This window comes from Telmatherina bonti (genome assembly GCF_933228915.1).
Source record: "Telmatherina bonti genome assembly, chromosome: 15".
NCBI classification, from domain to species: Eukaryota; Metazoa; Chordata; class Actinopteri; order Atheriniformes; family Telmatherinidae; genus Telmatherina; species Telmatherina bonti.
Genome location: NC_136613.1, coordinates 28,368,382 through 28,384,518, shown reverse-complemented (window position 1 = coordinate 28,384,518; position 16,137 = coordinate 28,368,382). Strand labels below are relative to the sequence as shown.

General features: G+C 38.5%; 1 protein-coding gene and 1 long non-coding RNA gene across 2 annotated transcripts in view; one reads left to right on the top strand and one right to left on the bottom strand.

Annotated features, from left to right (window-relative positions):
* Positions 1-4,122: 4,122 nt before the first annotated feature.
* Positions 4,123-16,137, bottom strand: part of mrasa (muscle RAS oncogene homolog a) — a 26,431-nt gene continuing 14,416 nt past the window's right edge. Inside the window, exons 2-6 of the mRNA XM_079253994.1 lie at positions 15,601-15,859; positions 14,348-14,501; positions 11,189-11,288; positions 9,300-9,379; positions 4,123-6,433 (exon numbers count right to left, since the gene is read on the bottom strand). Coding sequence (XP_079110120.1) covers positions 6,334-6,433; positions 9,300-9,379; positions 11,189-11,288; positions 14,348-14,501; positions 15,601-15,793 — 627 coding nt within the window. The 5' untranslated portion in view covers positions 15,794-15,859 and the 3' untranslated portion in view covers positions 4,123-6,333. The remainder of the gene's footprint in view (positions 6,434-9,299; positions 9,380-11,188; positions 11,289-14,347; positions 14,502-15,600; positions 15,860-16,137) is intronic.
* Positions 8,329-14,419, top strand: LOC306766316. Its single transcript, XR_013771592.1, has 3 exons — positions 8,329-8,421; positions 11,203-11,341; positions 14,328-14,419. It is a non-coding gene; the product is annotated as an uncharacterized lncRNA (long non-coding RNA).

Below are 16,137 nucleotides of genomic sequence, written 5' to 3'. Positions count from 1 at the left end.
CAAGAGGCGAGGTGAACACTGGATAAGTCACTTGTCCATTATAAACCATTCAATAAAAACCACTTGGTGAAACAATAAAAAATATAAACAGTGGGTGCATTATTTGGAAATCCATTCCACAACAGGAAGTTGTATCATACACCACCTTGCTCAGGGTCTCTAGCTGCTTTGAGATGGCTTCTAACACTTTGTGAGATTTATTTTTTGTATAAATAAAAATAAAATTAAAAAAAGAACTTCTACGTGGTTGGGATATAGTGATGATAACTGCATAACATGTGGTACGAGCTAAAAATAAACAGACCATTGAGATATTTAAACAAAAACATCCTTTATTTCTGAAATGATCAAATAACCTTTTCTGAAAAGGTTCATTTATTTACTTTAGTTTTTTCATCATTCATTTTTAAAATATCTTTAAACATAATTTATTTTTACATACTGTTGATGCTGGACATACGCACAAAAAATAATTATTTTTGAATATTTTTAGAAGTAATTTAATTGTCTTTCTGGCTTGTAACACAGAAAATGTATGTGATATTTTTCTGTAATATTTTAGAAGGAGATTAAAATTACATCATACAATTTCACATTTTCACAGTATTTTTGCGAGACATGCCTGTGTTGCCAGTTTGTGAAAGTAGATGAAAGTGGCATCATGATTCACATCTGAAACACAAACAACATAACAGATGATGAAACTGATCAGTTTGATGATCTCATAGAAAATATCTGCATTCATGGAACATATTTTACACTGCTTACAAAAGGCTGGAAAAGTAACCGGTATTAACCGGAGGACGCCTGACAACTAGTTAGTTTACCTGGCAACATGACTGGGTGTGAAGTAGTAGTATTTCAGAGAGGCAAAGTCTCTCAGATGTAAAGATGGACTGAGGTTCAACAATCTGAGAAACAACATTTAAAACTTGTGGAACAATTTCAGAAAAATGCTCAATGTGAAATTGTGAAGAATTTAAAATCCCACCACAGTGTGTGAAATCATCATCATCAAAAGACTCAGAAAACCAGTACAAGTCTCTGTGAGATGCAGGCTCACATGGTATGGGGTCAAATTAGGACCTTTGTTGCACATCTTTGCTTCATCAATGCAAAAGGGTGGAAAGGTTTAAGAGCAAAATCTGTTGACAACAGGAAGATTGCAGCTGGACGATGCTAAACTGCAGACGACACAGCTGTGGTGGGTCTCCAACAAGTCAGTGTACACCAACCTCCAGCTGAAAGTCAACCTGCATCAGGTGTGTCTAAAGTCAGTCGCTGGGGGGGCCGCTGTCCTGCAGGTTTATGTATTCCTGTTCCACTTTCCTGGCTTCCATTAAATGGATCCAACAGCCAATCAGAATCCGAATCAGACTTTTATTGCTATTGTCTTTGAACAATTCACAGACTAGGGACTTGTTTCGGTGATAAGGTGCTGAATAATGAAAATATTAATTAAAACACTGAAAGAGGAAATACAGCTATTTTACAACTATTTTACAAATAAGGTATGTAGTTCTGATTAATTATTCATTTTGATTCATTTGAGTCAGGTGTGTTGGAGCAGGACTACATGGAAAACATGCAGGGTCATGACCCTTGAGGACCAGAGCTGGACGCCCCTGAGCTTCATCTATGCTGTGGTGATGAAGACAAGTCAGCAACCACCTGAGGGGTCAGCAGGTCTTCAGGCTCCTGATCAGGACACTGAGAACTTACAGGAAGCATCATCATGTGGATGGAGATAAGCTCCGAGCAGGACGTGTTGGCCGTCAGGAGGTGGTCTGCTCAGCTGAGTGGATCATCACAACCACCTCCTCCACATTCAGGACGTTTACAATAAATGCAGGAGAACTAGGGCCACCAGAATCCCTAGCGAGCCCGCTCCCCCCTAAGAAAAGGAACACACTGAAGCCTAATTTGGTTAAAATAAGCCTGTTTTTCAATAAAAAATAAAAAAGGTTTGAGTCCCCTTCATCTGTTTGAGCAGCTGTTGTCTGAAGAGCCCACAGACTCACAAGCATTTCCCTATTTATCGGATTTTTGGATTTTGTTCAAATAACTTGAATTTCTTGTTTAAATCTTGGAAAAGCAAACTGTTTTAATCCATCCACCCATTTTCCTAACCGTTTAGTCCAGTTCAGGGTCGCAGGAAGCTGGAACCTGTCCCAACAATTTACAAAATTTTCAATTTAAAACTTTTTTTTACTTGTGTTTATTGTGGTTTTTTTTGTTGTTGTTGTTTTTTTTAATTATGTACCTGTTGTCCCCATAGTATTTTCTCTCATGGACCAACCAATTATATTACTTATTGATATTATTAGTATTTGTACTTTTAATTTGATTTTTATTTTTTTCAGCACTTAAGTCAACTGAGGTTGTGTTAAATGTGCTATATAATTAAAATTTGAGTTGAAGTGAGCAAGAGGCGGGGTACACTCTGGACAAGTTGCCAGTCCAGCACAGGCAAACCATATTATTCAGTATTTTATCCTGGCACAAACCCACCGCAACACAAGTATGTTATCAAGTTATTCAGAATGGGAAAATCTCACGTAGTCCTTACGGTTATGCATACCCAGGCCTTAAAGTTGCATGGCACATAAACCTTTATTGTTACAGGCATAATCAATGTAAAAGTTAACCAGCAGATGTAACTATATTTAATTGTCTAACGCTTTATAACATTAAACCATTTTGATACAACTGCTTTAAAGGTAGAGTATGTAAGATTTTCAATATTTTCAAAATAAATTAACTAAAATAATAACTACAATCATAATTAGTTTTTTTTAAACATGTAGGTTCCAGTCTGCCCATATTTGAGGGGTTATTAAATTACAAGTTTAATTAATGACAAAGACCCTTCTTGAATGTTTTCTGACCAGTAAAAAAAAAAAAAAAAAGTACCTTTTTTCCACCAGTAGGGTGAGTATAAGCCCATTTATTGCAGAGCGGCTCTGAGCTACAGCTCACAAGCAATTCCTGCCCTCATTGGAGCTGGCAAGGAGGAGGGGTGAGGGGTGAGTTTTGCTCATTACTGCCAACCTGTGGTCATTTGTAGAGGTAGCAGTTTTGTGGTTTTGCTCACGACCTGGTGTTTGCCACCTGGTGGTGGAAATAATAGCCTTGAAATCTTACATACTCTGCCTTTAAGAAGATTCAGTGGTTTAGAAAGTTTTACTTTCTCCATCATTAACTGAATGCTCCAACTAGCAAAATGTCAAATATCTGCTTATTCGTAGGTGCTTCTACCTGCTGACGGTCAATGAAGCCCATTTTATCACGCATGACACACTAAAGCATGTACACGCTGCTTCTGTATTTCAGATTAAAGGTTCTCTCCAAATATGCAAAAATATTGAAATTATCCATCTAATCTTTCACATGAAAGCAGTCTTCCTGATTAGATGGTTTTACAGATGGGGTCATGTTAGTCTCTAATATCAAGTAGATTCTTTTAATTCACCACAAAATCAGAAATGATCTTTCCTCCCTTATTACACTAATCCCCATCTTGTAGCTCTCAGTTTACGTCAAACCCCCCCTGCTTACTAATCTCCCTCCGACAAGAACATAAAAATTAAATCAATTAGAGGTGCAGTAGCTGCTCTGTGTGCTGGTTGGCCCAGCTTCCCCAGGGCATGAAATCAATGAGGCAAAAATGGAGCTTTCAGCATTCTTGCAGAGCTGAACTCAATGGAGCCATGATGGCTCTGAAGATTAATGAGGGGAGTTTCTGCTGAATCAGCAGGTTGACTGTGGAAACACACATGCACATGCTCACAGAGGCCGTTTAACACGGCTTTGATCGCGGCTCATTCGGCAAAGAGAATCCTGTTATCAAGTTTACAAGCAGCCATAATGTGTAAAGTCACTTTTCTTTTTTTTTTTTAATTAAAAATCTTATTGATCTCTAAGGCTGAATAAAAAGGCCACAGTTTGACACAGCCAGTTAGAAAACAACAGATCTTCCAAATCACAATACACAACTGGTCTGAAAAGTTTTTTTATTTTTTTATTTTAATAATTCAAAGTTTACACGGCCCTTCACACACTGACAAAATTTCAAGATGTGCACAACTTCAATCAATTACATGACTTAGAAAATAATAATAGCAATAATAATAATAACGATAATAATAATAAAACTCTCCAGAGAAGAGTTTAATTTGGCTCACATAATCCAGGGTCAAATAATTGGATATATAATTATTTTATATGTTGATTTTTAAGTCTTGAAACACACTGAGGTAACATGGACAGTAATAAATTATTCAGTTGTTTTAAAAGAAAAAAAAAAAAAAAAAAAAAAACACTGAAAGAAACATACTGATCATACAAAAATGGTATCAAACACACATGATGCAAATTTTTCATTAAATGCATTCAGTTTTTTCCTTCTCCCCTCCGTCTGGCGCTTCGTTGGTCAACAAGCGTTCTTTTGAGGCTTTTCTCTGCGTCCACCCGTTAGATGCAACTTGTCTTCTAAGACTTTAATGATCAAATCCCAAATCATTTCATGTGTTACAATCATCACCAGGGCAACAGGCATACACAGGCACATATCGCTACAACTCCAAATCCACGGTTTGTTTTTATTAGATTTACATTCAGATCATTTCTCTGCACCTTTCAGCTCACTTATACGTTTGAAAAGAAAGCAACATGCCTATAGGAAAGTCAGAAATTGTATTAAAAGTGCAAAAATGTATTTCTCCAGAAGTCGGTGACACATCCAGACAAGAAAGTTGTCCACCAAAAACTTTAGTCTGATATAACAGTACAAGCCATTTCATAGGTTATTAAATTGTACATTCCCATCCACCTCACCACAACAAAACAGGGAGGCGCTCTGCGTTGTTGCTTCGATTGAGGTTTCTCCTACAACTAACATGGCTTCGAGCCCGCGGAGCGTCACGCCACCTGCTTCAGGCAGCCTTTGTAACACTGACGTGTACTCCCAGGGCGACAGTATTTCACTGTCCTTTACTGAGCAGGATACTTCTTATAAGACAGTCCTGAATACGGTGGTGGGAGTCAGAAAAGCCCCTAGATTGAAAATAAAGTGACATCACATTATTTTGGTTAGTGGCCAGTGCAAATCAGCTTCTCCGGCCCGTTTCGGCTCAGAAGCAAGGAGCTCTCATCGTCCCTCATCGATTCCATTTTATTCTTCTTCCAAAAAAAGATACTTTGTGAAACAGCAGTCAATTTGTCTACATTGCCACCTGTATTTATAATTAGATACTTTATATATCACAAATATATGAATTATACTCTGAGATACAAAATAAAAAAGGGAAAAAAAAAAAAAAAAAAAAGGTAAGTTTGTAAATTTAAGGGAAAAATCATCAAGAATGTAAATGGGCATACAGTACTGGTCTACAGACCGAGGATCACAGACTGGATTACTAAAGTCTTTCAAACCATGAATTCTCAAATGCTTAAAAGCACAACTAAAGTGGCTCCTGCGTGTTGTCCATATGGGATAGGAATCTGGACTACGTAAACCTGGTCCGTGTTAGAATAAATCCCATTAAATCTGTCTAGTTATATGAATATTTAAACTCTGAAACATCTGATATGGCCACAGTCCACACCTGTTCAGCACATTTCCTCTACTTTCTACCACCACCTCCAAACATTTCCAAACCAAAGCATGATCATCCAGAACATGCTGCACTCATCGTACTTAACTCATAGACCACTAACACCAGTAAAATCGTCGATCTCGTATTCACCCGACTCCCTCATGATGTCCACTCTGCCATGTAGGAATATACAGAAAGCTCCTCCGGGGAGTTTGCAGGGGCTTTTCTTCCCCGAGCAGGACTGCGACGGTAGGAAAGGGAAGAAAAGCAAGATGTGTGCAAACACAAGGAGCCACTCTGAGCCTGTTCCTGTGCTTTCTCAAGACGTCAGAAGTGTTCTCACCTCTGTACTTTTCCCAAAGTGTATCATCATGTGCTGCATTTCATATTAAAGTTAAAAAAATACACTTAGCTTTGAGAATCAGTTTGATAACTACACAGTTCAAGACTGAATACAGAGAAGGAGGGCAGGGAGGAGGGGAAAAGTAAATAAGAGGGCACAGCGCTCATTTCCAAGGCATTATGAGAGGCTGAGGGGACACCAGTCCCACGTTCCAGATTCAGATTTACCTTTAGTTGATCTGCAGAGACCATCAGTGACCATCTTCCCCTCCCTTTCCTGTTTGTGCTCCAGCAGTGTAATCACTGCTGGGGAGATCCCTGACATCCAAAAGTGTGTTGATGTGCATGTTGGTATGAGAGTGTAAGTGATAAAAGATAAAGAGGACACAGGAGGTCACAAGATGCTGCAGTGGAACCTGTGAGAACCTGTGGAACGCTCTGCTCTCCATTTCATCTTCTTTTTCTTCTTCTGGTTTCGCTCTGGAACCTGTTGTCTGCAGGAGGTGAAAGAGAAAAACCTTCAGTGGAGCCAGTATGAGAGTTAAGAGCAAATATCCAACACTAAAACAAAAAAATGGTCCAAGCTGGTGTCAGAGTGGGAAATGTGCTGCAAAGCCTTTTCTCGCCTTTCCCCACTCATAACACCTTCAGTTCACACATTCATGCTCTCACATGCAGCACTTCCTAGCTAGCACTGAATAACTCCTATCACACACACATTCACGTGAACACACCAGAGGCAACTATAAGTTATCGTCTGACCTGCCAGTTTGGCTAAAGTTACAACCAGTAGCTGTTTAGTTTGGTGTCGCACCCAAATCAGAACCCAATTCTTCTGCACACTTTAAAATGTGCCTGCAAGAAGAGCAGGGCCGAGTCACGCTTTTTCTGCATCGCTTGGTATTTTTAGTATGACATAGTGTTAAAGTGTTGTGATGAGGAACTGCAACCTTGTGTTGTAGGTCTGACATGCAGGAATGGATGCAGATTAACAAATGAAAAGATGTTGATACGTAAAAACCATTCTGGGATTTTTTGCACAGAAGATTAAAAGTTGGGTAGGAGATCCTGGAAAACCAGTTTAATCAAGCTACATTGTGAAAATACACCATTTTAAAGTCTGAACCTCCTCCTTTACACTTCTTGCCTCTGAAGCACAGAAACATGTCATGCTTGTTCCTGAGGGTGCACAAATGCGTGCACGGTATTTTGGCATAATATGACATTCATCCTGAAGTGGGTTGTGGGAAATATCATGTGGGTCACCAAATAAAGTATTTTCCCTTCATTTTGCTGTACTGGTTTGAACGTGCACCTAAGATATGAGCCTCACGAGGGAGCTTATTAATTTGTTATTACACTCTGATTTTGTCCTCTGGGAGTCTCGCCAAAACTGTAAAATGTTACGGTTTATAGGTCATGGTGTGTATAATTACCACAGCTTATTTACACTAAGTAAGTGTCTGATATTATAATAATCTAAATAAACTACCCACTTTTCCTCCAGTTGCTCTGATCTGCTGCTTCTCATCAACCAGTCTCTCTCTTTCTCTCTCACCAACACACCCACTCACTTTATAACTAAATTTACACGATTGGGTGAAAGATGTATGGGTTTTATGAAACTGGGGAGTCCCAATGGTCCCAAATGAAAGTCATAGGGCCATATCTCTGTAAAATAAATCCTACTTTTATAGAAAAAAATAGAATTTTTAAACAGGTTATCAAAATTAAAGATTAATCTGTGGAATTAAAGTGTTATTTTTAATGCATTAACAACAAAGTTACCAGTCTCTTGCGCCACATGAATCCTAATTTGGCAATATCTCAATGAGAGAAGCTTATTTTTGACAAATGGCATACTTTACCAACACTGTGGATAATCCACCAAAAATAACTTTATTTATGAAGACGCAGACTAATTTGCAGCCTTACATTTAGAGGAGGATGACCCATAGATGGCTGAGCCCTGGCTGTTGCTGCGTTGACATAGACATGATGATAGACATATCATCATGCAATGGTTGAAAACGGGCCGGTTAAAACGATTGGATGATGTTTTTTCAGTCCTGTGTGTTCCACAGTTTTTTTTTCTTTTTATTCTTGTTGTAGAGCAACTGACTACTTTTGGGGTGTGAAGGGAATTTTGTGCAATATGGTCAAAAATGCTCCTAGAAAACATCTCCTACCCTGCCTTTAAGGCACGGCTTGAACTGATGTATAAAGAATTTTGGTATCCCATTTCTTCAGTGAGTTTCTACAATACAACCACAAGATGGCAACGTTGATTCACCCAGCTGCTTTCTCACTTTGGGTTGATGATGAAGTTGTTTCTTCCTGAGTCTGCACATGCTCAGTGACAGCCATTCACCACAGGCACCCCGATTACCAGTTTTTTCTATGCCTGTGTAGGAGCTAAAACCTTAAACTCTATAACAACACCTGTTGCCAAATGTTCAGAATGACAAGACTTAAAGCTGGGGTAGGTAATGTTGGGGAGCTAGCAAGATGTGAAAGTAGCACCCTGTCTTGGCTCCTCCCCCTCTGGTTTGGCTCTGTGCATGATCTGAAGCGTTTTTCTTCCCTCCGCCATGGAGGTTATGTTTTTACCAGTGCTTATCCGTTTGTGTTCAAGATAACTCAAAATGTTATGGATGGATTTTATTAACACTTTCAGGGGTTGTTGGAAATGTGAAAAGGAAGAACAGGTTAAACTTTGGTGGTGATGCGGATCACCGTTTGTATCCAGGAATTTTTTTTAAAAGCCTTGGCTCTCCAAGTGTTTTTTTCAGTTCGCAGCCTTTTCCACCAACAATTTTCTCTTTCTCGGCTGTTTAGCGTGCGGAGGCAAATAAACCAAACCAGGTCGTTTCTTATATACCAAATATAAGAAATGAACAACTTCAATTCGGCCCGAATGTTTGGATTGGTCAGAGTTTTTACAGATTTACAGTAAACTGAGGGGTCTAACTATATTTTTTATTGTTCATGATTACAAAATGTATTGACTACTATCAGGAAGAGGAACCACTTCACCGAGAGTTAAAAAAAAATGTCTCTGAGGAAGATTACCTAGCCCAGCTTTAACAGAGAACATGACCAAACAGAAAATATGCAAATAGACCAAAATCTTCTGTAATTACATGTCAGAAAAGGAAATGGTTCATATTTCTAAAATGCCACCAACTCCTGAAAATACTGAATACACACTGAAAAGAGATACATCAGCATTACAACCTATTATATGGCTTGACTGAATTTTAACTTTTTTGAATTTTAACACATTACAGCACATGGTTATCCCCACTTTCCTCCCACATCTCACATTTTAAACCAGAAGAAATGTGAACTGGAAGTTACCTTATAACTCGAACCAGTTCATGGAAGGCTTTGTCCACATTCATTGGGGGATCCTTGGCACTGGTTTCTATATAAGTTATCTGGGGAAACATGAAGAAACATCCCAAACTGAAATATGGGCATTTCATTATCATCATTATTGGAATTTAAAGTGTTACTGCAGCTAAAAAAAAGAGTTAGGGCAGAAAAACAGAAACACCACAGAAACTGGCATTAAATCACAACCCATTGGCTAATCACTGTTCAGAGATCAATAAGCAGCTCCTGATGCTGAGAAGTGTACGTGGGCTGCTTTTGTTTTTTTGGCAGCATACCAAACACTTTGTTTTGTTACAGCAGATGTGACTTGTCCTTTTAAAAGGAAGCTTTAAGTGACAGTTTTACAGCACGACCTCTGCAGACTGGGAACCAGTAGTCAGATCTTCCTGGCATCATATGTCATGGCAGCTTGTTCTTAAAGGAGCAAGGAACCAAAAAAAAACTACTTAAATTATATTGCTTTACGTTTTAAAACATTTTAGTTTACATTTTATGTGACATTTATGAAAACCACTCAATTGCTGTTAGTGACTTTTTTTTTAAGGTACAATGTGTGACGAATTTGGCTTTTTATTTGCAAAAATCAAGTATTACTTTCACAAATGCAAATAAGTCTACTGTAATCAATGTTGCATCCAAATGAAGGTGTTCTCGTAGCTTATATACAATGTAAATACATAGGTGTTGCATCACCACATTTTAATAGTGTAGCCGAAAGGGGACAAACTTCTTAGCCTTACACATTTTAGCTGTGAATCCCTGTGTTGTCAGTGGATGAGGAAAAACAAGCAAAGACGACTGAATCGTTCAACTTGCTGTTTTCCACTGAAATGGAGGAGTATCCACACTCTTTGCCCCATGAGAGGGAGGAAAAAATGGCCAAGCAAAGAACAATAAGAGGGTACATCGGTAAAACATTTACCAGATGGAGACAGTTTATTATGGAGAAGGACTTTAAAACTGACAGAGGCTGCAGCTTTCTGCAGGAAAGTTAATTCCGTCTAAAGTCTACTTTGGTGTTATGTTAGAAACAATGAAGCCAGTCCAGCAACTACTTTCTCCTCCCGTTTGAGTAGGATCATTTACTGTTACTTGCGACACAAAACAGCAGAGATGCTAATTTGTTAGTCTACAGTGGAAATACTCCAGTAGTTGCTGGGAGGTTTTTCCTACTTGTTAAAAGGAGGTTTTTCCTTCCCACTGTCACCTTGTGCATACTCAGGATGGGGGATTGGATTGAAGTCAAGATTTGATGCAACATGTTGGTTTTCCAAGGCTAGGCTATTTGCTGTGAATTGGTTCAGCCTGATGTGTCTGTAGAGTGCCCTGACATGACATTTTTGTGCCCTGACATGACATTTTTGTGAAGTGGTGCTATACAAATTGAACTGAACTGAATTAGTCATGATGGCTGATCCAGTTTTAACCTCTACTGTATGTGAACATGGCTACAGCCAACCTGCCTGCATGGAAATGGAAAATATTTAGAAATACTTGAAAACACTCCAAATTTAGCTGACATCTACAGTACCCCCAAAAAGTTAAGGATATTTGGCTTTCGAGTATGATATATTTAACTGTACAATAACCTTTACATGTGAAATTACTTCGGATTTCTGTAAACTTTTGAATGCAAATGTATAATTTTTCATTGTTCAAGTACTTATTGCTTAACCTGCTTTTCTTTAACATGATGTTATGCATGTCTGAATCATTTAAGTCACGATATGAGGAAGCAGGAACCTTCTTGCTGTGAGGCAACAAGATAAACCACCACACCGCAATGCAGCCAGATTTAAGATTCACATTGAATTTGCAGATTTTTCCTTTAGGAAACATTCATTACTTACACTATGCTTCGCAGCCATCTCCTGGCCCTGGTCTGATGTGACTTTCCTCAGATGGACTAAATCCACTTTGTTTGCAACCAGCACCATAGGGAAGGCCTCCCTGAGGATCACAGGAGACAGAAAATGGATTTTCATCAAAAAACAATAAAATATGTATGTATGTCTTAGCTGTTCAATCACACAGCAATGTCAGCAGCAAGTTTCCAGCTAGAAAGAGCAGTCTGTGCTGCAGAAATGGCACGAGGTGTCAGATTTCTGCAACACTTCAGTCTTGTTGAAAAATTAGTAGCAGTTTGACCAACACCAAATGTGGGGAAACACTTGCTCACTTCATGATTACATTTCGTTTCATCTCAGTCAGTTTTGTCGTCAAATGTTTCTCTTTTAATGCCTCCAACATAACTGATTGCAGTATTCGGAACAATTCATATGTTGTGCAAAATCGTGTGGATTCTTATGACAATAATCCCAAACAACAGAAACACCCTTTAGTGACTGGGATATACTTTCTGTGTATGAATTCAACAACATTCAGATACGTGTGTTCATACACCTGCTGAAAACAACCAGTATGTACAGTTGTGCTCATATTTATCCATACCCTTTCATTAAAGAAGGAAAAAAAACAGCTGCCAGTAAAATAAGCTGAAATTGACTAAAGTAATAATAAATAATAATGTAATGAAAATCATTACATTATTTTCTAATTCTGGTTCAATAGAAATATTTTTTTTAAAAAAGCAAACAAATAAGATCATTTATTACATATTACATCACTCAAACTAATATTTAGTTGAACAATCCTTTAATGTTTCCGCTACAGTCAGGTGTTTTCTGTTCCTCTCAGTCAGACTTCTGCACCTGTTGACAGGTATTTTATCCCACCGTTCAACAGAAAAGTGCTCTTATTTCTTCAAGACCATATTTGTTTGTTGTTTGTTTTTTTTCCTTCCTTCAATTCAATAAAATGGAAAAACAGCGTCTTATAATACTAAATTATATTTTTGCAAATTTTTAGTTATTGTTCCTTTTTTTTTTAAGTCTCCAGTTATTTGAGTGACTGCTGTAAATTCAGCCTTTTCTTTAATGAAAGGGGATGAATACATACGAGCACAACTGTATGCTGTGGGCAAAACATTCCATACTGGAAGCCACCACTAGGAGGCAGTAAACAAAACAGGGATCTGAAATTGTGAAAAGGTCAATCCGCTGCTAACTTCTGTGGCATTTCGGTAAAAACACACTTTACCAATCTGCTGCTAACTTCTGTGGCATTTCGGTAAAAACACACTTTACCAATCTGCTGCTAACTAGGCGTGCGTGTTTGTCACTGTGCAACAGGGACAAATAAAATGCCATTAATTGCAGAGTCCGAGAGTCGCTCTTCAAAACTATCCGTCATTGTGTTTACCTCCAACCTCATGTTCATGCTCTTGTTCGCATGAACGCATCTAACCTTAAAGCCAATATTGCACCTCGTGCACGTGACGCGTTACCTTGCTTCACGGACCCCAGCCTACGTACAAAGGTACACTGAGAACACGTGGGCGCCACGATGCGTAAATGTCGCCAGTGGTAAGTGTACCTCAGGCCTAAAACTGGATGCTGTTGCCAGTAACAGAGAACAACATCTGCTCTTTAAACTCTCGTAACTCTTTGTAATTACATTGATGACATTAATGTTCAATGAATCAAAAGCTGAGTAGTAGCTTTGGGTTGATACATATTAACCTAAAACTGCACTTTTCAGTTTTCAGCTTCCATAAAGAGTCGAAGACTTATGGCATTTCAAATAATGTATGATATTTTCAGTCATCTTTCGTTGCCAACGACAGCTTCTGGTTTTAAAGGGGAAACTCAAAATCATAGTCCCAACTGGACCATACCTGCTGACTCAGCAAAGATCAAGCTAAAGAATGGAAATACTAGGATTAAAAATATTAACTAAATTAAAAAAATACAAATAAAAAAATAAATAAATAAAAACTTACACATAAATATAGTTTATTTAAAAGCTAATGAGCCACATATTAAAAACATCAGCAGGCGTGAGGTTTACTGGCAGGCTGTTCCACTGATTAGAGCCGCATTGATGAAGTAAGACCTCAACGGAAGGTTTAGTTCTCACTTTAGAAATTACTAAAAAAGACCGGTATCAGAGGAAGCGAAGACTCGTAATAATAATTACGTAATGTAATGTAAATAAATGAGCTGTAAACAGAGACTCAGCTTCACCTCAATGTAAATGTGCTAAATCTAACAGAACCAGTTCTTCCTCAGTCAACTTACCCCAATTTCTACCAGATGCGTGTGCGCCGCCGAGGTTGGAACTAAACCGCAGTCAATTGACTCTGGGAGCATATCAGATGCAGAGCAACCCCCCCCCCCCCCCCCCCCGATGCAGTCTGCATAACTACATCAGCTAAATCACAAAGTCACAAGTTCTTTTGATTGGATTATCACTTTACAGCACTTCCCAGACATCTTACCTTACTGAATATGCATAGAAAAAAAAAAACACATATATGTTAATAAGTATATTAAACTCACCATCTACTCCCAAATCTGCTGATTTTTATGTATATATGTATAAAATCTTGTGATTCTCCACTTTGGAAGTGAATACAAAGAGACGGTCCTCGAACCTGTGTTGCTAGTAATGACCTAATGTTTACAGAGTTCAGATGTCAGAAATCTGCACGGAGGATTTTATTCGGAAAATTATTGGATGTTTTACTCTGACGCCGTGTCTGATTTCCTGTCTGTCTCCATCTGAACTGCTGACTGACGTTCTGAAAGGGTACTCAGTCAAAAATGGACCGGGACCGTACATTTAGTGGAAAGCCGCGACTGGGAAGCATGCAACAAGCGCCGCAACGTGCCCAGCGTTTACTACATCATTGACTACAACAATCGTGATCAACTGCGGAGGTCGCGGCACATCCAGAACACGCTGCACACACTCTCGGTTTTAAGCAGCTGATTTTAAGCAGTTTCCTGCAAACAAAAAGAATCGCTTAGCTTTGTAAGATTTTACTTCCAAAGCAATCCTAAAATATCAACTCTTTGAATCAATGAACCAAACTGAACTCATGAACTCTAAATGTCAACCAAATAACCGTCTGCTTTTCATCACCAGGTCAAGCTTCTGCCTCCTACCTGTCTTTGACCCGTAGAATGAGTTGATGGAATCGGTCAACATGTTCAAAGCTGGCTTTGTCTGTGACGGAGAAGACGATGAGGAAGCCGTCTCCTGTCCTCATATACTGCTCCCTCATTGCACTGAACTCCTCCTGGCCGGCTGTGTCCAGCACTGGGTAGACGCAGAAACACAAAAACATCGCTGCAATTCCGACTTATTCATCAAACACACCCCAATTATACATATATGTTATTTACATGTTTTTTGTAGGATTATTTCCTGTAAATCATCTTTTTTCTCCAGAGACTTAAAGCAGAACTGATTAAACAAAAAAAAAGAAAAAAAGTGGCCCTGAAGCGGATTGTGGAAAAAACAATAATGTTGCAGAAGTTACAAATGTTTCCTGGTAAATTAAAAAGATTAACCCAGATACAATCTTTTGCTTTGCTTTGGTACTGGCTAAACGGGTAATTTAGCTGTTTTATGTCATTTAATATCGTTGCAACATCTCCATTTCAGATGCTCATGTAGCAAACCGATGGCAGTAAAAACATTTTTTATTTATTTCTCATTTCTCATTTCAGCTTTTGGATACATTTTAAATCCAAGACATTATCACGTTTATTTGCAAACAGATGTTTACCAATTTGGAGGCATTTAATCTGTATTTTTTGCACGCGGCGCTAGTCTGAGCACCTGAAATTTCATCACACAAGTGAATAAAAACATTTCTCCCTTTCTCATGAGCTCTTGACCGATGCCATTTTAAAAATGTCATAGTTTCCATAAAAATTACAAACAAAAATCATATAAACCAGTGACCAATTATATAAATACTAATAGTATCACGTATACTTCACTGCATGTAGTATATTGTCTTTTTCCTTGTTAGTTTGTTCTGTTTCCGTTTCTTTTGGTCTTTAGTTTTAATTCTTCTATTTTCATCTCTCATATTCTTTTAGTTTATTCCACTTTAACGTTGCTTTTGCACACTGCTATGTTTTTAATGTCTTTGAACTGCCTCATACATGAAATGTACTATACAAATAACCCCGTTGTGCCTTGATTATTTGTGTTTCATAAGTACGAGGACAATTTACATGGAAACTAATACAATTATTCAATTATTTAATGATAGAAAATTTCCTCTCCCTTCTTCTAATTGTCCTTAATCTTCTAAGAGAATTACAATGTCCTATTGGACCAGTGTAGAAAAACAGCTTCCACTGGACCTAAATGTCAAAGAACAAATCAGGCCGTTGCTACTCACCATCCAGTATGGCCCACTGTCCGTCTATTTCAGTGTGTTTAAGATAAGAGTCTTCTATCGTGGGATCGTAGTCTGGTACAAAGATCTTCTGGAAAAACTGGATGGTTAAAGCACTTTTCCCAACACCACCATCCCCCACCACCACCAGCTTATATGTTGGCAGGTTGTCACTTGGAACAGCACTGGTTGCCATGGTTACCTCGACAGTGGTGGTGCAGGTGGGAAGTCGGCTAGAAGGTGGCTGATGAGACACACCTGACTGGAATGGATGACAGAGAAAGACAAAGAAAAGGAGGTCAAAAACAGAAAGGACAAGAGGAAGGGGGTGTTGACCCCTCTTTTTTTTTGGGGGGGGGGGGGGGGTGTATTCACAGATGTATGAAAAACATACACTACCAGCCAAAAGGTTACACACTTACCCATTGGAATTAATGGGAAAGTGCATCCAAACTTTACTGGTATTGTAAATAAAAACATAAATTTATTATTCATGCTGAAAATAATAATGACACCATCACACACCGATGAATAGACAGC